This window comes from Triticum urartu, unplaced genomic scaffold (genome assembly GCF_003073215.2).
Source record: "Triticum urartu cultivar G1812 unplaced genomic scaffold, Tu2.1 TuUngrouped_contig_248, whole genome shotgun sequence".
Taxonomy (NCBI): domain Eukaryota; kingdom Viridiplantae; phylum Streptophyta; class Magnoliopsida; order Poales; family Poaceae; genus Triticum; species Triticum urartu.
This window is the reverse complement of record NW_024112961.1, coordinates 25,167-46,087: the sequence shown is the minus strand read 5'-3', so window position 1 is coordinate 46,087 and position 20,921 is coordinate 25,167. Positions and strand designations below refer to the sequence as shown.

Genomic DNA, 20,921 nt, shown 5'->3' with positions numbered 1-20,921 from the left:
TCCTATGAGTGTTGGTCCGAACTGAGCTGCCTGCGAGGCCACCTCGGGGAAACTTGAGGGTTGGTTTTACTCGTAGCTAGTCTCATCTGAGTGTGCCCTGAGAACAAGATATGTGCAGCTCTTATCGGGATTCTCGGCACATTCGGGCGGTGTTGCTGGACTTGTTTTACCATTGTCGAGGATGTCTTGTAACCGGGATGCCGAGTCTGATTGGAATGTCTCGGGAGAAGGAATATCCTTCGTTGACCATGAGAGCTTGTGATGGGCTAAGTTGGGACTCCCCTGCAGGGATTTGAACTTTCGAAAGCCGTGCTCGCGGTCATGGGCAGATGGGAATTTGTTAATGTCCGGTTGTAGATAACATGAAACTTAACTTAATTAAAATGCATCAACCGCATGTGTAACCGTGATGGTCTCTTCTCGGCGGAGTCCGGGAAGTGAACACGGTGTTGGAGTAATGCTTGACGTAGGTTGTTCTAGGATCACTTCTTGATCATAGTTGTTCGACCGTGCTTTTGCCTTCTCTTCTCGCTCTCATTTGCATATGTTAGCCACCATATATGCTAGTCGCTTGCTGCAGCTCCACATCATACCTTTGCCTTACCTATAAGCTTAAATAGTCTTGATCACGAGGGTGTGAGATTGCTGAGTCCCCGTGACTCACAGATTACTTGCAAAACCAGATACAGGGACCGATGATTCCGCTCTAGATGATATGACCGAGCTCAAGTGGGAGTTCGATGAAGACTCTCGTCGTTACTATGTGTCTTTCCCAGATGATCAGTAGTGGTGCCCAGTTGGGGCGATCGGGGACTTTGTCGCATTTGGGGTTTATCTTTATTTTGGTTCCGTAGTCGGACCCTGAGTGTATTGGATGAATGTAATGACTTATTTATGTATTTGTGTGATGTGGCGAGTGTAAGCCAACTATGTACTTTTCCCCTTTATTTATTTATATGGGTTGTTGTGAAGATTACCTCATTTGTGACGTTGCTTTCAATGTGGTTATGCCTCTAAGTCGTACTTCGACACGTAGGAGATATAGCCGCATCGAGGACGTTACAGACGGGATGATGGTTTAGTCAATGGTGGGGAGCTCGGGTCGACGGAGGTCGAAGGGCAATAGCGGGCCACTTGAATGAGACTTGGTTAAGTCGACTAACTCGCGAGGCCCCAAAGTCTAAACGCAACTAAATCATTCCAAGCAATCTGGAGCGTTGAGTTCTCCATCGGACGGCGATCCCGTTTCCGAAGCAAACCCACCGTTATCCAAGCAGCACGGAGGAGCAGCCAGTCACAGCTCGGCCACGTACTGCTTTTCCCCTACGCCGCACGAAGCAATGGCGACCTCGCCGGCGCTGCTCTCGCGGCAGTACGCGCGCCCCTCCCCTCCTCCTCTCCCCCGCCAGCCCCTCGCGCCTTCGCCCGTCGCCGCGGCCTTCCCTCCGGTGCGGCTGCGCGTCCGCCGCGGGCCTTCCCCAGCCCAAGCCAAGTTCGGCAAGTTCGACGCCGCGGAAGCCCCCACGGAGGCCGAGCCGGCGACATCGGAGGCCGATGGCGCGGTGGAGCAGGCGGTGCAGGAGGATGACAGGTCAGGCACGCGGGAAACGCCGCCGTGTTGCTTTGGATTGTGGCGCGTCTGACTGACCGCGTGCGCTGTCTCTGTGGTTTCAGTTGCTTGCCGTCGGATTTGCAAGGCGCCATATGGCAGTCGGGGAAGGCCAGCGCTGATTTCGTCAACTCCGGCGGCATGCGAGGAATTGTAGGTTTCCGATTGTCCATATACACTGATTTTGGCTCAACCTTAACCTGCTGTGAAATTTCTGCATTTTTTACTTGGAATGCCATGGAACAGTTTCAGTGTTCAAGTCCCATCCACCATTATATTCTTGTGTCGCTCATACAGTTTTGCCATCTCGCATCGCGATCTCACTGTTGATGATCTGTTCTTGTGTTATCATCATTGCTGTAGGCAGAGCTGCTGATCCCCCAGCTGGAGTTCCTCAACCAGGAAGGAGCGCAGGCCGAGGTCTGGGCGCTGTCGAGGATACTCCTCGACACACTCGCGGAAGAGACTGGCCAGGTTTGGATGCAAGGTCATTTAGCGATGAATAAATGCAGCTTTTGCTCTGTCTGATCCATCTGCAGTTGCATGACCCTAGCTCACTGATTTTATCATCCACACAGATAATAAATGGCCAGTTATCTCCCATTTTGAGCTCTGTTTTAAATGTCCCTGATTAAAGGCCTCCATCCACAGTGAATCGTGTCCTTTAAGTACCTTGAATATCTGTTCTTTACATTCAACTTGCTGTCTGTCTACAACAGGTAGTTAAGGCCGTCTTCCCTGACGCTGGAGTGGCTGCCCTTCTGAAGCATCAGTGGAAAGATGCAAAGTTCAAGTGTGCTAGGTATTGCCTTGCTTTCAGTAGCCCAGCCATAGTGGTGGATGGATTCCTTATTCAAATTTTGTGCACATGTTATATGTAATGGTCCATTTTTCTATTCATGTTACATGCTGCTAGCACAATTTTTAGTGAAGCGCATTAATTTTATTGCTAAGATCTTTCCAGTAAATTCTCCCCAAATGATTCGTGGCGTGGATATCATATTTTTCTAGACAGGTTCGCAGGATAGGACAAGATGTGGACCAATTTGAGTTTCTTTAGAGAAGTAGTAGATGTTATTAGTTGCTTCTGTCTTGAAGGCATAAAAGATGATTACCATGAGATTTCTTGTCAATCTAAAATCTGTCTATTTTCTTATTTTGATTTGCAGTCTTAGTGACCGAAAGCCAGTTGATACTGATGACGGAGTTGTTGTTATGATTATCCCTGATCACCAGATGCTTGAATCTGTTGAACGCATCGCATCTCAACTCGCTGATGATCCCGTATGTAACTTATGCCTGATCAAGTTTTTAATGTTCGCAGATACATGTGCTTTAGTTTATAGTAAGGAAAATGAATTCCATCTTTTGTGTCCCAAGCAAAATTGGTAGGATAGGATCAGCATGTGTATTTACAGGTCATTTTGGCATGCATGTATATTTGTAGGATCTATATTCATTTGCACATCAGCTTAGCATAGCCATCGCATGGCATTTTTCATTTGCGCAAGCACATCCATCTATGTTCACATCTTGTATAATTTGTTCAACAGTCTGCATATCACAATTATCATTTGTATGTATGTTCCACTCAATATGGTATCTTAAAATAACTTCCAGTTTTAATCCACTGAAGATAAGACCTCTTGTCATGTGGAACCCACGTCTTGTTAGTGGAGATGTTGGAGTGGGATATAATGTTCGGAATCTACGCAGAAATTTCTTAAGGTAAGTGAATGGAAACATCTGTACATTGTTGCCTCTCTATGTGTACTATCGGTATTTTCCGGGACATAAACAGTTGTTGATTGTGGATATCAGAGTATGGATGTGTCTTGAAAAATATGAGAATATGGACTGAGAAACATCTTGTCTACCACTATATGTAACTGTTTCTAGTTGCCTCAACATAAATAAGTACCAAGTTACAGAAACAGATCCCATCAAAGAGTTATGAATAGTGAATTAGTGATGCATCTTTATGAAACCATACCGAAAAGCTCTGAAGTATGGTCAACTATAATATACCTATAAATGATGGTCATCTTTACAAATTTCATGTTATTAAAATATTTATGGTCTCTTTTGCCCACTGTATTTCCCTGTGTCTTTTTCTAACATCCATCACCCATTTTGCAGTACTTTTACCACTGTTTACTCGATGAGGCCGCTGCCTACCGGTGCAATCTTCAGATGCTATCCTGAGTGCGTCGATATTTGTTGCCTTTTTCTACAATCCAAATAAATGTTCAGTAAAATAATAGGCTAAAGATATCTGTTATTCATGTTTCAGAAAGTGGAAAGTGTTCTATGATGATCCAAAAAGACCCAATCGGTATTTGCTCGCCAGAGAATCTTCGAGTCGTCCTGATGCAACAGATATTGAGGTTAGACATTGTATATCTGATTTGATCTGCATGATTAGATTTTTGTCCATCACTATGCTGCGTGTGTGTTCCTTTTAGTACTTGGTAAGTTGAATCACTACTGTCGAAAAAACGAGTCTGATATTGGACCATGTATAGAAGCTGCAAGCACCCAAGAGCCAACTGATTTCTCAAACTCTAGGAATCATTGTGACATTGTGTGACTGACCACAGACACATTAAGCTGTCAAACAACTGACACTCTATACAAGACAGAGAACAAGAAGTCACCCTGGGCCTACTAGCTAGACGACCAGCCATTATTTTTAATAGTACAAGTTAGAGAACATCATTTTAGAAATCCATTTGCAAATATCTACACCAAATGCTAGTGTTGCCCATAATTTTTTTGCATTTTGCAGAGATTAGTGACACCATTCTAATCTGCAGATAATATTTGGTGGTGGCGGCGCCAGTGAGCAACCTGAAGAGGAGCCTTCAATGATGACCAATGTCATGGCCGCGTTTAGCTCCGTGAGCCGGTTTATGAGAGTCATCTCCAAGTGAAAATCCCAGGCAGTTCTCTCCACATTTGAAGCCATCGTAAGCACCGCCAAAGAGGATTTGGTTCAGGCGCACGGTGGATATGGTGGTTCTTGGGCAACTTCATTGCGTGGGCAGGGACTACACGCTACTGCTGTTCAGAAAGCAGAGAAGTTCAGAACAATGGTTTGCATGCATGCACTTGGTCGTTAGCAAAGGTTACAACTGTGTCTGCATACTGCACACGCATCATATGACCATGAAATTCGCAGTTTTGTAACTGGATCAAAGCTAGTGTACATAGATATTCTCTTCTGGAAGTAACGGAGATCTGAATACGAGACACGTCACTCCTCAAGCACGTTTGAGCAAGCAAGACAACACTAGCTTCTACGACTCCGAGTTAAAGAGCGAGTATTCTCCAAGGCGACATTGTCCTCAAAAAGGTCGTGTATCCACAGTCCCAAAGCAAGCTCCGCCTAAAATGGGGATCAATCGACACATTTTCAGCAATTATGCTACAGTCACTATATATGTATGTACACCAAATGATCAAATTAGTCCACAAACACAACTCAGAACCTTCAGCTAACTAATTAATGTGCTCCCTGCTTTTCACAGGTGAGGTGGAAGCAGTAGCACTAGTGGAGCCCGATGACAGTGCCAGCGACGGCTGCAAGAACGACATCTTCTTCCCGTTCGGAGAACCGCTCTGTGTCGCCCCCGTCGATGACCGTGCCAGCAACGGCGACGAACAGGCGGTGGACGCCGCACTCGACGGGCCCAGCCCGAGGTGCTCCCCCCACTCGAGCCCCTTGCCGCCTCCGGCAGCCGGCTTGCCGACGTACGACGTGATGGCGGCCGCGAGCGCTGTGTGGAAGCCCGGGTCCGACGTGATCGCCTTGGCGATCGTGTCGGTGAGCACGATCGGCGCTGTCGTGCATGTTCCGCCGCCGCTAAACTGGGCCGCCCTCTGCTGCACCTGCGCCGGCTGGTAGAGGGACGCCACCGAGGCTTGCTGCCTTCCGTTGATGCCGCTCAGCGCGGCCTGGAATGAGTTCTTGCCGACACCGTTGTAGGGCGCGCCGGACGAGGGTCCGTAGCTCAGGTACGATCCAACGCCGGCCGGCCACGCGGTGGCGCCGGGCAGGCTGCTCGCACCAGAGCCGGAGAAGGAGAAGTTCGTGGAAGGGTACCTACCAGCACTGCTGCTGTGTCCGTGAGAGTCGGGGAAGCTGGAGGAGAATCTGTTGGTGTTGCTGAGGGAGAAGGCCTGCTGCGAGGCAGTCTGCGAGGTGAGATCGAGGGTGATGGTGGGGTACGACGGGGTGGCGCTGATGGACGCGCCGGCAGCGGCCGGGAGGAAGAACGGCCGACCGCTCAGATGGCTCGAGGGGTCGAAGGTAGTCGCCGCTGGGAGGCCGAACCTGAGGCCGTGGAGGCTGGAGGCGACGGAGGGGAAGCCGAGCGAGGTGGAGGAGCCTGACATGAGCATGGACGCGGCCGCGGAGGTGGTGGAGGCCATGGCGGCTGCGGAGGGGGAGAGCGGGTGGTTATGCGCGCCCTCGTAGGTGGTGATGAGGATCGACATGTCCTCGGCACATCTCTGCACCTGGGAAACATAATGTACGTTCATGTCAGTCGGTCACCATGGCGAGGAAGGATGCTGCCATTGAAAAGAAAGCCGAGCGCGAGTTTTGAAGCATTTTTGATTAGTCCGCTCAAGTGCAAATCCCCGCTACTGCTATTACCAAAGAGAAGATTGTCTTTTCTTTTACACCGAGCGAACATATGTGCACACGCATTTGCACATGAAGTTCTTGTGCAACTGGTGTACCAATTTCCACATTTGAATTTTGTATATTTATTATTTTTGAATGTGAAGGTATATCTAAAATTTTGTTATTAGTTAGTGGCAATTTCAGATGTTTTTGAGAACTTTGAGCATGGATGTATTTTTGGCATTAGGTGCATCGGTCATATGAGAGCCCTAAATGCACATCATATACTACCTTCGTCCTGATTTATTGGTCTCCATTATAATCTGTGCCGTATTTTGACCATAAATTTAACTAACAAAAAGTTCACGCATGTCAATTTTTGATGATATGCATTGACATTTTTGTCAGTTAAATCTTTGGTCAAAATTTAGCACAAATTACAAAAAAGACTAATAAACCAGGACGGAGGTAGTATTTGTTAAATACTCGAATATGAATTGAGAAGACATATGGTGGATCATTAGACATTTTGGAAAGACATGTAATGTTTGCAGTAGGTTTTATAGTATAAGGTAAAAGAATAAGAAGATATTTTTAGGGTCTTTGTATTTTTGAGTGGACTTGGTTGATCAAGTGGGCAGACAGCACACATGTGGCGACGCTGGCCCAACCCAAAGCCCATCATACTCTCCAGCATTTCTGAAGCCCCATCGGCCATGTGGAATTACTCCCTCTGTCCGGAAATACTTGTCCAAAGAATGGATGTATCTAGATGTATTTTAGTTTTAGATACACCCATTTGTATCCATTTCTATGACAAGTATTTCCAAACGGAGGGAGTAGTTTGTTTCGATGCGATCAGCCTAAACCCCAACAACACCGTTGACGTTGCCGCCGCCGATCGAGAAGTCGCGCTCCCATCGCCGCCAGAGAGAGGCAGAGAGCCCGACGGCGACACCGTTGCCAAGGCAGGAGAGGTGCACACCTCCCTGCACGGCTCCGGCCCTGACGATCAGGTCAGGTTCCGATCTCCGAGTCCGACCCCCAGTGCCCGCCCGATTCGATCCGCTAGTTCCCTCCCTGGTGGCGCTAGTGCTCGATCGCTTGATTTATGGAGTTTTGACCCCGGATTTGGGACCATGTATGTACACAAAGTTGTACTCCCTCCGTTCCTAAATATAAGACCTTTTAAGGCTTTCACTGTAGACTATATACGAAACAAAATGAATGAATCTACACTGAATATTATTAATGTTGGGACACTTATTTTGGGACGGAGGAAGTATTTGTTATCGAATCTCTAATAGGAGTTGTATGATGCACCAACATCTTGCAGGTATAAGCTCGACTTTTCTTGAACGCTCAAGTAGTGTGCGAGAATTACAAATAGAGGGAGTGCTAAGTAAGTCGCATTGCGATGTTCCGAAGCAACACATGTATCTTGGTCATGTTTGGTCTGCGAAACACACCTTGCCGCAGATTCTTTGGTACCATGTGTTTGGGTTGTTTTGCAATGTATGACAGTGAATAACATACCTGTTTTCTGACAGGGCACCCTGTTGCGATGGTGCAGCGGTAGTAGGCGCGTGGACATGGGTTCCCCTTGGATATCTTCTGCCCGTATTTCCTCCACTGGCACCCATCGTTCATCTGAACACCAACAAACCACGAATCACACATATACAGGTATCCCAGTCATTTAATTTTCTAGTCACTTGTGTACGTTGTTTACGTATATGTACGTACCGTTGGTGTGTCACACCTAGCCCTCACCGACACCCTGGCCTTCTTGGCCAGGGGCTGCTGGGCCACCTCCTCCTCAGCCTCCGCGCCACCACCGGTGCTCCTCGGGTTCTTCGGTACTTTGCTCGATGTTGTTGTTGTCTCTGTGGCGGCGTCATCCTCGGAGCTGCCTCCAGGGCTCAACGTCAGCACATCTGGCTGCACCTTCATCTCACTTTGACCAGCTGCACCAATAGCTTTGCCCGATGAAAGTCCAAGAGAGATGCACTTGCCGTCTGCATTATTAGTGCCGGTCCGGATCTCTTCTCCCATGTCCTGCCTACTCGTGCTCGCACTCGTTCCGAGGCGTAAAGAGACGAATCTGGGGTCCTTGATGCCGTCGGCGGACGATGTGTGCTCCGGTGAGCCCACGGCGAGGTTTTTGCCTCGTCCTTGCTGGTGGAGAACATCGAACTGCTTCTGAAGGGATCGATGGTCCTCCACCATCCGTGACAACATCGTCTTCAGCCTCTCGTTCTCTTTTCTCACTTCGCCCATCTCTGCCCTTGTGGACGCAATCTTGTCTTCTTGAGCCTGAATGGATGAAAGCGAAACCTGTTATTAGTTACATACTCATTGATGAAGTAAATCACATATGATAATGGCTAATTGGCTACTTGGCTACTTGGCTTAGTGTGTATGTATTACTTGGCAGTTGGCACTAACTACATTTGCAAGTAGGAAGATGAACAATACAATAGGAAAATATAAATAGCTGATAGGTGTAGGTTCTTTTTTCATGAATTAGTTGAGGAATTTCAGGGTAATTAATAATTTTTACTGCCCTTCTGAAATAAAAAAGAATAAAAGGGGGATACGTAGTACCAGACCCTGCCTTATGTAACTAATTACGAAAAGTTGTGCCTTTTATATGTTTGTTGAACGTGTTTGATAATTATGTACCTCCTTTTTTGCGCTTGACTGGTTTTGCAAGAACCTGAAAAACTTGCCATCCGAGGCCCGATGATCATCTCCCATCTGCAACACCAACATGAAAGTCTATATTATTATAACATGAGCAAACAATTCGTAACATCATGAATTTATTGGAGGACAAGCTGTGGAAAAATCCATTTCTTGGCTTATCCACATGTTTAATTTGACTGTTGTACGAGCACCAGGATGGCAGGATCTGTGGTCCCTAAAGATGATCACCTGATTGATTTTGACATCAATCAGAAAGAGAAGTCCCTGACTTCCATTCATGGATCAAGAACCACATCCCAGAGAAGAGAGAAACTCAGCCAAGTCCTAACCACTAGTCCAAAGCATACTTATCCAAATAAATGAACACTCATTAAGAAAAGAAAAATCAAACTCTTTGGAGCATATAAAAGCACAAACACAAAATCAAGAGAAGTAATTAAACAGTTCCAAACCTGATCTTTCAGCCGATCTTCATGGCCGCCAAGCTGCCTCTGGTCTCCCTTGATCATTTCGATCTCCTTCCACAGAAGATAAGCTTATCTCTCGTTGGTCCAAGGCAAACGTCCTTCTCCTCTCTCTAGCTTCTCTAGCCTTCCAACCCTTTCTTCTCTAGCCCTGCACCAGCCCTGCCATGGCCTTGTATATATATAGAGAGGCTACTAGCTAGACGCCTAGACCATGGCCTCGACCTTCTCTCTATCTTCCCCGGCCCTCTCCTGTTTGGACGAGCTATATTTCTGGCTTAAACAAACGCCGTACGCCGGTGCTTACCTACGCTGATCGATTAGGCGGTCAACGTCATCAGAAATGTCAAACCACAGCCGCACTCTTTGGTGAAGACTCGCAGAAAGCCAGAAAAATAACATATATCGGCAGAGGAGACTGAGATTTATATTACGTGTGTGGAATAGGCTTCAACGTGCGCAACATGCTGCTGTTGTGAGGCCAGTTATAACTAAGATGCGCGTCCAGACTGTGTGTTACATACGTCGTCGAGCGCGTCCGTCCGACGACGTTGATGAAGCTTCCTGCCAGTCCTCATCGTCGGCGTCATCGGCTCGGCCCATTATTATGGCTGGAGAGACTCTGTCGTCAAGCAAGGAATCGCTTTCAGACTAAATTTCAGTCCTGCGTAGGGCCATTCGTCAGAGGAAGTTCAGTCATATTCGCTCATACATATATGTCTTTGATCCATGTAATGAGATTTGGTGAGAGGGAGGGCAAGACGGCCGGCCCCATGTGTCTCCCAGTCTAAGTCAGAATTTCCTGCCAGAAAGAAGTCCATTTAATTTGGCGGCGTACTTGTCAGTATACTGTAGTTATGTAAGTACAGTATATGTCTACAGGAAAATGTATTGGAGTCAGTATGGTAAGAAAACGAATTTATTCACAGAAATTCTTTTTTCGAACGGAAATCATAAAATAAAGTTTAATAAAACTAATGATTTCTCGCTGGCTAGCGAAGCGAGATCTATCATCAAGAACTGGGCTGGACCTGCAAGCAAAGGTTGGACTACGACTAGATATATCTCCCTAGATCCAAGGTTTCCCTATACCACAACCCACAGGGCATGCACGTTCAGTAGTGGACTACTTGCATGGAATTCTTTGGGAAATCAACATATCAACACAGTAATCAGATGCAAGACCATTGACCTTAATCATGGCTAATCTCATCATGGGGACTAAGAAAAGGCACAGTGCTGTGATCCAAGGTTAATTAGGTGCACCATTTGCCTAGAATACCGCGTGAGTAGTATAGTTCAGCTCTGGCTACCTGATCCCGTTGGTGCTCTCTCTCTTACCGGTACAGTTATCATGGATTTAGTGCCACCATTAATTCTTTTTAGATCCCGATGCGCTGAAACCTTCATTTTTCAATTGCTTACTTGCCCCCGTATGCAACAGTTCATGGCTCTCGCCGTCCATTTGCAAATTGCAACAGAGCCGACGTTAAAATTCTCAGTAATTGCATCTTGCATTTACCCGGCTTGAGAAAGTGCATTGTTTTATTTATTAATCTAAGCTTAATCAACTTCCCTAATTTTTCATTTGGGAGCTGAAGTGCCGTTCAAGCTTGGTGTTTGAATTTGTGCACACATACGGACCAGATTTTACACACTACTAGTTAGGTGGCTCAGAGATTGAAATTTGCAGCAATTCAAGGAGTAGGTGGTTCCTTGATTTTAAAAAATTCATGGCTTCTGCCAAACAGTATGCGCGTGTGATGGGTCTTTTCAAGTTTGCTTCCTCTTCTATTTCTCCTAAAGAAATTTTGGGTAACTTCTATTTTCCTAGGTAACAAGTGGCATTACAAATTCAATACAGTCGTTAGTTCGATCTTTTTGTCTAGACTTTTATTTACAACCATTATTATTTCATACTTATAGCCGATTGATTATGTCTTGGTCTCTCACTTTTCTTATCGTCACATGTGCGTATATACTTGTTTGACTTGGAAGAAGGGAAAATAACTTGCAAGTTGTTACAATGAGACATACAAAATTGGCCCTGTGGTAGTACGCATTCATGCCTGTCAGCCTGTGTATGGATCATAATTCAGAAGTCAACTCTTCTTTCCTTATAAAGGAACCTCAACTCATAATATCTTGAGTGAGGTGATCATGGTGATTAGCTGTGTGTACAATCAGCAACAATTTGACCTGTAGACCTAATGTACCAATTGTACGGTTACCATGTTCAATTAAATGCAGATTCATCCTTTAAGTTGACCATATCACTCTGTTTCAGTTTTGTATGTCTGTGACTTCACCAAGTATCTAACTACCTACATATCTATCTATATTATATACCTGCAGTCTGCAGGAGTAAGGTATTAGGTACACAAAGTTAGGACGGCTGATAGCTTGTTCAGATGCAGCAACTGCAGCTTTGCAAGCTGCCTCATTTTCTTGGAAAATGCACATGGTCACAAATAGAAGTTAGCAACAATACGTGTACACAATAGAGTCAAATGGTTTTGATGATAATCATACTGCAAAATAGTCGGTAGTAGTCATGAATATGATAGTATCAAAAAGTGTACATATCAGTCAGTTACTCCATGGTGATCTTTCAGGAGCTAGCTAACCTATATCTAGCTTAATTAGTTGATCTTGATAAAATATATTGTTTAGGTCACCAAGAGTTTGGAAAGTAGAGACCATAGGGTAGTTGGGTCCTCCATGTAGAACAGATCGCTCACACGAGCACATTGACATGACAGAAATAACGTGTCCTCGATTAATTAATTAAATCAGTAAGCGCCAACAATGATGAGATGGAAGCTTCAAGTTGATGCCCAAGCTATGTCATGCTTATGTGACATGAACCAATTTTTTTATGCTAGCATCAAAGATTAGCTGTGCCCTTGTTGGCTTCACAACATGCATGCAAGTGTCCTAGCTAGTAGGACAAATTGAGATCAGAAAGCAACCCTTCTTTAGAGAATTAAGGCAGAGATGAGGGGTCAAATCTACGAATAATTAACTTGAGAATTTCTTTGCTGATAATTAATCTCCTTGCGAAAAAAATGTGTAAAGGATCCAATATATATGCAGATTTTTATCATATAACTTACGATATTGATTCTTCTGTCGACATTGATGCATCATGTAGCGGCACTCGGGGCCGAGTTTTTCAACAATAACGTCAACAAGTGGAGCCTGGTAACAGTGCAATCCACATGGAGACAAGGGAAGGGCTACTCATTGCCACTGGTGGGATAGAATTAAGTAGGCAGCCAATTGGGAAATTTGGGGTAATAATCATCCAGTTTCAAAGCTGTTGCTTGGCTGAAGGCAAGTCTCTTACCCATGCCATGACTCCATGACACATGCCTGGTTTTTGTATTCTTCTGTCAACTTCCATGTGCCAACTATTGATTGATTAATTTTTTTCCATTATAATGCGCGCAAGTGGCATCGGATGGTCAAGATAATCACTGCTAGTTCTGAACTTAATTAGAATTCTGAGTACGTATTGGAATTATGTAGGTTCATTGTAGGTGGTCGAGTTGATGAGAAGACGTGTTCATCTCTCATGAACTGCTCGACCGCAAGTGGCGTCCATCGTATGGTCATAGTCACCCATTACATAATTCTCTTGTGAGTCTGAGGTTCCGGTTGTTTATTAGCTCAACATTCTCAAATGCAGTTCATGACAGGTCATCAGTAGTAATGACAATTTGTTTCCTCAACAGATAATATTGGTGATCTTCGTAGCCAAAATATTTCTTCAACATTTCAGCTTCAGTAAGCCTTTCCATAGTTAACCATACCTTTCTCCCGGTGCGTGCATCCGCATCAAGAGCCATGTATATGTGTGAAATCGATGAGATGAATGAAGAACAAATCATTCCGTCTAAAAAATTTGAATCCTGTCCGGGCATGAGACCGTTTAGGTGGTTTCATCATTTGTGCATCTCCCCTCGTGCCATGACCTTTAGCTTCGGGGCAACATGCTCTTCGCCTTTTCCCATGGAAATTGTATCTTCTTCTGGTAATTAGGCCATGCAGACCCTGTTCCAACTTAATGTTCTTTCGCTGTTAGAGTTTTGTGCAATTGAGTTGGCTGTGATGGCGGTGGTTTTGCTTTGTTTGGGCTTTGCAATCGTTTCTCTGTAGATCCATGTGAGAGTTGGTATGTATGACTTGGTAGTCCACAGAGTTTAATGTAGAATTTTGATGCTCTGGCTGGTAGCAGTCGGAGACTATATATCCAAACGTCCTATTTGACTATATATCTACATCATGTGTCTTGAATAGACTAGATCTAGTGGCGTCGATGATAGAATCTCACATCATTGACCAAATGGGGTCCAGTTGTATACATAGAGTCAGAAGAGTCTAGTTTTTCAATCCTTCTATTTTTTTTCTGGGAATATATCAAGGGGAGTCTTGCTTTCGATCATCGATCATTTCGTGACCTTAACGAAATTTAGTATCTGCCGCTTATAGTGGTTGTGAACTTTTAATATGTGGGAATTGCATATCAGAGAGTAGTGCCCAAGGTGGACTATGCAGTACAGTATGAAAACAAAGCTACAACGCATGCTGTCAGTTAAACCATCTGTGGCTAGTTGTATACATAATTCATTTTTTTAATGTCCACCAAATTACTTTTAACTAAATAGAATTATGTAACAGAAGCTGCTCATGATGGACAAGATCAAAGCATAATCCTGACCACAATACGTATCCTGAACCTAGTAAGAAAAGAAAGGAATTGACATCCATATATAGCTGCTGATTACTTTGTGCCTGACAAGGATGCCTGTGCATTTAGTACATTTTTACATACATATACAGAAATTTGGCGCAAACTGAACCATACCCTGAATATGACTCATCGAAGTCATGTTTACTCGATTTCAAGAATAAAAGTTTAACTGTACATCCAATAGGTTCATCCTCAACAATATATTTAAACCTCCTTGATGTATACAAGGCTACAGTTTTTCTAAAAGTCAAGAGTGGTAAAATGACTGTTAAAAAAAGTGAGCGAATGAAACAGCAGCCCTCATATAATTCTAAACCGGAATGACGATCCGGATTCATTAATAAAATCATCCCGGTAGTTTGCACCGACACGCAACAGCTATTATACTGACGAAGGTCAATGTTTCCATTAAGCATTGAATTTTTTGAGATGTCACCAGCACAAACTTCTTTAATCATCTCTTGGTTGCATCGCAGAGACCTACACTTTAGATTTGATTCCGTACAGTTAAAGTAAATTATCAAAGTTGAAAACTCACTGGCTCTATACATAATATATATGAAAATGACAAGTGGATATTCAACATTAAAGGAGTCAACTTATAACCACAGCATCGAAGCATAAACCAGCTAAGATATCTTTGAACCCTTTCCATGGAAGCCTTTCGACCGGGTGTTATTCAACGGAAAATGACAAACCTGAAGGTCATCTCCATCTCCATCTCCATGTGCTTATCTCAAGCCTCCAGACAAGGGATAAACTGAAGATGGTTTGCTTCCTTTGATGGGGACAATGCAAATCCTAATTCCAAAACAGATCTAGTTCGAAAGCACATCATGAATGAACACAAATTTACATATTCAATGTTCAGTATTATTAGTGGAAGGAAACCTTTTTCTTCACCACGCTTATTATTTGTTTATCCCGGACTAGAAAATGCATGTACTGTAACTATATTCTTGTTCGTTTGAAGAACATCAGTATCAGTTTAGTCTTTGATGCTGTAGTAAATAGATAGCGTGGCATATTGCAAAAGATTGAACCCATCAAAACCATGTAGAAGCTGTGCATATGGTACATGTCAAGACTACTAGCTAGATAAAACCTCTCAATTGATTGATTAGCACGGATGCCATTATTTGAATTAGCATAAGAAGCTGAAAGCATATGAGGTACATCATCAGACAGACTGTTCGCCGGATTTGGACACACAGTGCATCTAGATGAGTGTGGTGCTAGGGGAGATGTCCGCGACCAGGGGGGGCGCCGCGGGTGTGCCGCCTCCTTCCTCCGGCGATCGACGGCGTGTGGGGGGACGGTTTTGGGCGCTTGCGGATGCTGACGAGGACGATGCGGACGACGACGAGGATGAGACTCCGCCATCTCCGCCGTCACCGACGGCTTCTGATCACATCTGTGACTTCTTCCACGCCGGTTATAACGAAGATGAAGTGGTGACGACCATTAACAACGTTTTGCCTATTGAGGATCCGGCCAGGATAGGGCTGCACGCGGGAGAGAAGAAGGAGATGGTGCGCCGGGTGGTTCATCGGAGAACGGCGGCGACGGCGGTCAGTCCTTGGAATTTGGAAAGGTCCTCTCCCGAAGGTTAGTCTTCCTAATCTTACCGTTTTCGATTTAATTCCGCCGGAATCTTGGATTGTAGTTAAGAGCAAGAAGAATGCCCGCCGGACGGGGGCTAGATCGGCGCCCGCGGCGTGTGCGCCAGTCACGCCTGGTAATCCGGCCGTCGGGATCGCAGCAGCCCGAGCGCTGCGTTTGAATTCTTTGCTTAGCTCTGTTGGGCCGTTCCTTTCTGTGCATGGGCCGAGTTCGGCTGGGCCGGGGTTAGCTGGGTATGAGGCCCAGGCTAAACCGGTGCCAACCCAACTGAGAGGCGCCGACATAGGGACGTCTTCGATCGTTCTTCGATCGTCTCGTTCGCCATCACGTGCAGCTAGGGTTCCTTGGCGTTGGGCGAAACCGGGGTTCCGGCCGTGTGGTTCGGGGCGTGCGACTCGTATCCCTCCCCTCAGGGCTATGGCAGGACGAGGTGCGGGCGGGCCGCCTGGGAAGAAACAGCCGGTGGCGGACCCCGTCACGCGTGCCACTGCCACGCTGCCGGTGGCTGGGGCTGGACGCGGGGGCGCGGTGCAGGCTGCGCCGCGACCGCCGGCGCTGGCCGGTGCAAGTCCCACTGCCGTGGGTCGTGGTGGAGGAGTGAACGGCCTGAGACCGCCGACTCTGGCTGCTGCTCCCTCGGGTCGGGGCGGGTCTGGCCTTGGTTCTTGGCCGCCGCTTCAGGCCCCGGGGAATGCTGGACGGGGAACTCCACTCGGCCCGCGACCTGCGCTGGCGGCGGGGGTGTCGCCGGCGGTCGGGCATGGTGGATTACGGCCTCCGGCGCCGGCTACTGCTTTGCCTTCGACTGTGGGGCGTGGCGTTGCTCCGCCGAGGCCACCGACACCTGCGGCTGTGGGGCGTGGTGCTGCTCCGCCGCAGCCTCGTGCCGCGCCGCCGCCGCGCTACGTCGTGAGGCCGATGCAAAAACGATCGGGCCCAACGCAGACGAGGCAGAACGCGGTTGCTGGAGAGTCTAATGATCCGCCCCGGGGACAATGGGGGGACGATGGCTATGATGCTTATGGGGATGGCCAACACCGTGGATCGTCGTCTACGGAAGGTGGACGTGGTTTTGTCTGGCAGAGTGATGGTTCTGCTGAGAGACCATTTCTCGGCCCTCCGAGTGGTTTTGTCGAGGGAGCTTCAGGCCCGGACTACCGGCAGAGAGGTGGCTACTGTGGTCACCGTGGTGGTCGTGGTCGGTACCGCAGACAGCCTCCGCTATCGGTCGTTGTTGACCATCAAGCTACTGATGTGGCAGCCGATCCCGTTTAGTCGACCAAACTTCCTAGCCAGGTGATGGAGGTAGTGACGGCATTGGCCAACGCGGAGGTTCCTGGTACTGGTGTTTCAGCTGAGGAAGGCGACAGGACAGAGTCTGAGAGAGCGTCCAAGTGGGCGCGTAAGAAGGAGAAGATGCTATGCTATCGATGTGGTGAGAAGGGTCACTTCATTGCTGAGTGCGTGGCGGAGCTGTGCGATTCGTGTGGTAAGCCAGCACATGCCATGGGGGATTGCCCGCTTCTGCGTGATCAGGCTCCGGCTCTTACAATGTATGGAGTATATTGTGCTGAGCTGATGTTCTTTGAGTCCCCGGCTGCGAGAGAGATTCCGGTAGAGACGCAGAGCTTGACTACTGGAATTGTGAAAGCTACCCAGGGAGCGGTTTCTGAGGCTCAGATTGTGCAGAGACTTCAGGAACCGGCTCCAGGTGATTTTCAGTGGGAGCTTGTCCATATTGAGGACAGTGTGTTCAGGGCTGACTTCCCAACGGTGGAGGATTTGCAGAGGTTGCTGAGCTTTGGGTTGTGCAAGGTCCCTGGCACTAAATGCATTCTGGAATTTCACGAGTGGAAGAAGGTGGAGCCTAAGGGAAAGCCCCTCACTCAGGTGTGGCTGCGGTTTTCCAGGGCTCCCTCTAAGCCTTTGACGGATGCTCGAGTTGTGGCTAGTCTGGGTATTATGATTGGAAAAACTGAGAAAATGAATATGGCATTCACCCGCGCCCATGGGGTGGCCTGACTTCTAGTGAGTGTTCTAGACATTGAGTTCGTCCCGGATGTGGTCAACTGGACTTATAGGGGAGAGGTGTTTCCTCTTGAGATTGAGTTTGAGGATACAGAGTTGTTTGCTGAGGCGGTTAATGGGACTGATGTGGATATGCACGAGGGCGACGACAGCGCGGGTGCTAGTGGGGAACCGACTGATGAGGCTGGACGAGAGAGGTCCAACGGATCGGGACCTGTTGCTCAGTTGCCCGGGGATGGGCCCGGGGTAGAGCCGGCCCCAGCTCCGTCGGTGCCGATGAGTACTTTGCGGTTTGGGTCCTTTGAGCCAGCGTCTGCCCCTCCCAGACTTTGGAGCGACCGGGTGGAATCTGATGATGTTTTTGAGTGCACGCTTCCGGTGTTGGAGTTTGATGCTGCTGATAGTCCCGTGGTGGGAGGCTTGGTGAGGACGCACTCGACGACGACCTTGGAGGGGGGAGGGGAGGTGGAGCCTCAGGTGGTTTCGCTTTCCCCTGCTCCCCCAATGGTCACATGCCGGGAGATGTCGTCTACTTCGGAGGTTGTGCCTGGGGGGGGGGGGGAGTCTGGGGCAGGTGGCCTCGACTTCTTCTCCTCCTATCCTGGCGCCGGCGACGCCGGTGACATCGACGATGTCCGGCCTTAGGGGAGGCCGTCTGGGTCAGGTGGCCCCAGTTCCATCTCCTACGGATGCGGCTAGAGCGGCCACATCTCCAGTGGTGCTGGGTGGGGGTCTAGGGCAGGTGGCCTTGACCCCTCCTTCTCCTTCGGCAGTCAGGACAGCGACGCCCTCAGGCCAGAGAGTTGGGGCGGGGGGAGTGTTCGGGCAGGTGGCGCCCGCGCCTCCCTCGCCCGGCTTACCGTCCGTGGGGCTTGGGAGCCCTCCGCAGCCTCCTCCGGTATCTTTGGTTGATTCTTCAGCGCGAGGTATTACTCGGGAGGAGGTCATTGCCTTTGGTGGGATCCCCGACCCGGTCTCTGCGGGGCGACGGATGAGTTCTCGTCTCTAGGACCACCCGGAGGTTGATGACATGCAGCAGAGGTGCGCTATGAGGGCGGCCAAGCTTCGTGACATTGAGGTCACTACTGGTATGTCCGTCAACATGTCTAATTCTATATTGCATTTTTCTAAAGATGAGATTATAAATAATGCCAACCAATTAGGAGTTTCGCTAGGGAGTACTGATAGTGAAATTTCCAACTCGGTTAATGATCTCCTAGATTTGGAAGCGGAACGCGCTTTAGAAACAATTCGAAACCTAGCAACAGTAAAACCTATAAATGATGCAGAGATTGATGCGTTGGGGGTATGTCAGAGTAAATAGCCATGGGTAGCCTAGCCGGCTTCCCCTGGCCCTTCTGAAAAAATTACGAGCCCGTCCGACTCTCAAGAATCCAAGACGTGGGGCCGCCTTCCCCTTGCTGGCTGTCATCCAGGCCGGCTTTCGGAAGGCGGCCCGACTTTAGCCCTCGCGAAGAAAGCCGCGGGAGGGCCGACTTCGAGACGCCGGCCGCGAGAAGGCCGACTCCAAGAAGCCGGCTCCCTTGAAGCAGTCGAGACCGTACCCCCAAAGTTCGCATCCACCTAGCGGCGATGTGACGGGGCGTGGCTATAGTAAAGCCTGCCACCCCCAAATCCCAGAGCACGATCGGCACAGTGCGCCGTACGGGTGACCATGACCCGCCCGGCGCAACACTGTTGCCATGCCGACCCTGACGCCATCCACGACGGACTACCAGCGCGGCCCACGCGCGGTGGGTCCCTTCAGGCAGAGAGACACCCGAAGGCGGCCACACCTCCCCCAGTTGGCCCAAGAGAGAGCCGGCTTCCCGCAGCCGGCTTGCCATCTTCCTCGAAGGAGACGCCCCATTAAGGAGACAAGACGTGGTGAGGCTACAGTAATCGCCCGCCGGGCGGCGGTACTGTAGCCACGCCTACCACGACGAAGCCCACGTCACCAAGATGGAGCAACAGTAGCCAGCTGCCGACCAGGTCCCGGACAGTGGGGCCTGCCTGTCGACCGAGGAGCCGGCAGCCGGCGGGACCCACCAGTCGGTGGGCCCCAGCGGCCGGCGCAGAAGCCGGCGAGCGCAGTCACAGACAGCTGGGCCCCGCGCCCAGTCGGATTACCATTGTACCCCCGGGGGGTAGGCCTATATAAACCCCCCGGGGCACCCATGCAAAGGGTTGGGCCCCCAGCTAGTTTTAGACACCACACAAGGAGAAGAAGCAAGCTAGCCGTGCCCTTCTTCCTCCTCCCACCGAACAGCTCAAGGAGCATTGTGTAGCTACTTGTCCATCTAGTGATCATGCGGAGACCCCACAGAGCAGCAGTAGGGGTGTTATCTCCACGGAGAGCCCCGAAGCTGGGTAAGATTCGTCGGCGTGCATGTCTTCGCCTCATCCCGTTTCCAGGCACCGGCGACGTCTTACTGGCTCCCACAATGATAAGCCACCCTTTGGCATATGTCGCACCTACCACCCGACAGGGTAAGAGTGCTCGATAATTTTTGTGCGGATCTTGCACCATCCACTCTTGAATCTGAGGAAGAGGATGTAATTCTAGAGGATGCAGTAGCAAGACCAACTGAGCCCGGCTATGAGGACCGGATGGAGGACCATAGTAAACCCAAGCGTAAGTGGAAGCGGAAGGTTTATCCTGCTTCCGCGGTTCATAGGAGTGCTAGGATTCGGACGGCCAAAAAATTTCATGATGACATATGAAAGGAATCTTTTGGAATAGCAGAGGTCTGAAGGACTTGGCTAAAAGAAGGTTTCTTGCTAAGGCGTCTCTTGAGCATCGATTAGATTTCATTGCTCTCTCAGAAACTGGTAGGGATAATTTTGCGCCACAGTTCCTCAACACTTTATCGGGTGGTGTCAATTTTGATTGGCATTGCCTTCCTCCGCGAGGAAGATCGGGTGGGATCTTGCTTGGAGTGAGATGCAATTCACTGGAAGTCCGAAGTGTAGTGATGGGTGACTTCGCGGTTAAATTTCGGGTCAGGTCCAAAGCTGATGGGTTTAACTGGGCTCTGGTGGCGGTGTATGGTGCCGCACAACCCGAGCTTAAACCGGAGTTTTTGGCGGACCTGGTTCGAA

General features: G+C 48.4%; 2 protein-coding genes across 2 annotated transcripts; one reads left to right on the top strand and one right to left on the bottom strand.

The window, feature by feature from the left end:
• Positions 1-1,281: 1,281 nt before the first annotated feature.
• On the top strand, positions 1,282-4,876 carry LOC125526991. Its single transcript, XM_048691572.1, has 9 exons — positions 1,282-1,591; positions 1,675-1,762; positions 1,973-2,083; positions 2,329-2,411; positions 2,779-2,893; positions 3,246-3,337; positions 3,749-3,814; positions 3,903-3,996; positions 4,426-4,876. Exons 1-9 carry the CDS (start codon positions 1,341-1,343, stop codon positions 4,540-4,542), a joined length of 1,017 nt encoding a protein of 338 aa, XP_048547529.1. The 5' UTR covers positions 1,282-1,340; the 3' UTR covers positions 4,543-4,876.
• Positions 4,773-9,853, bottom strand: LOC125526989 (probable WRKY transcription factor 61). The gene is made up of 5 exons (XM_048691571.1): positions 9,401-9,853; positions 8,925-8,999; positions 7,986-8,555; positions 7,776-7,889; positions 4,773-6,130 (listed from the first exon to the last, which is right to left on the bottom strand). The coding sequence occupies exons 1-5, from the start codon at positions 9,455-9,457 to the stop codon at positions 5,111-5,113; spliced, it is 1,836 nt and encodes a 611-aa protein (XP_048547528.1). The 5' UTR covers positions 9,458-9,853; the 3' UTR covers positions 4,773-5,110.
• Between the last annotated feature and the right edge of the window lie 11,068 nt (positions 9,854-20,921).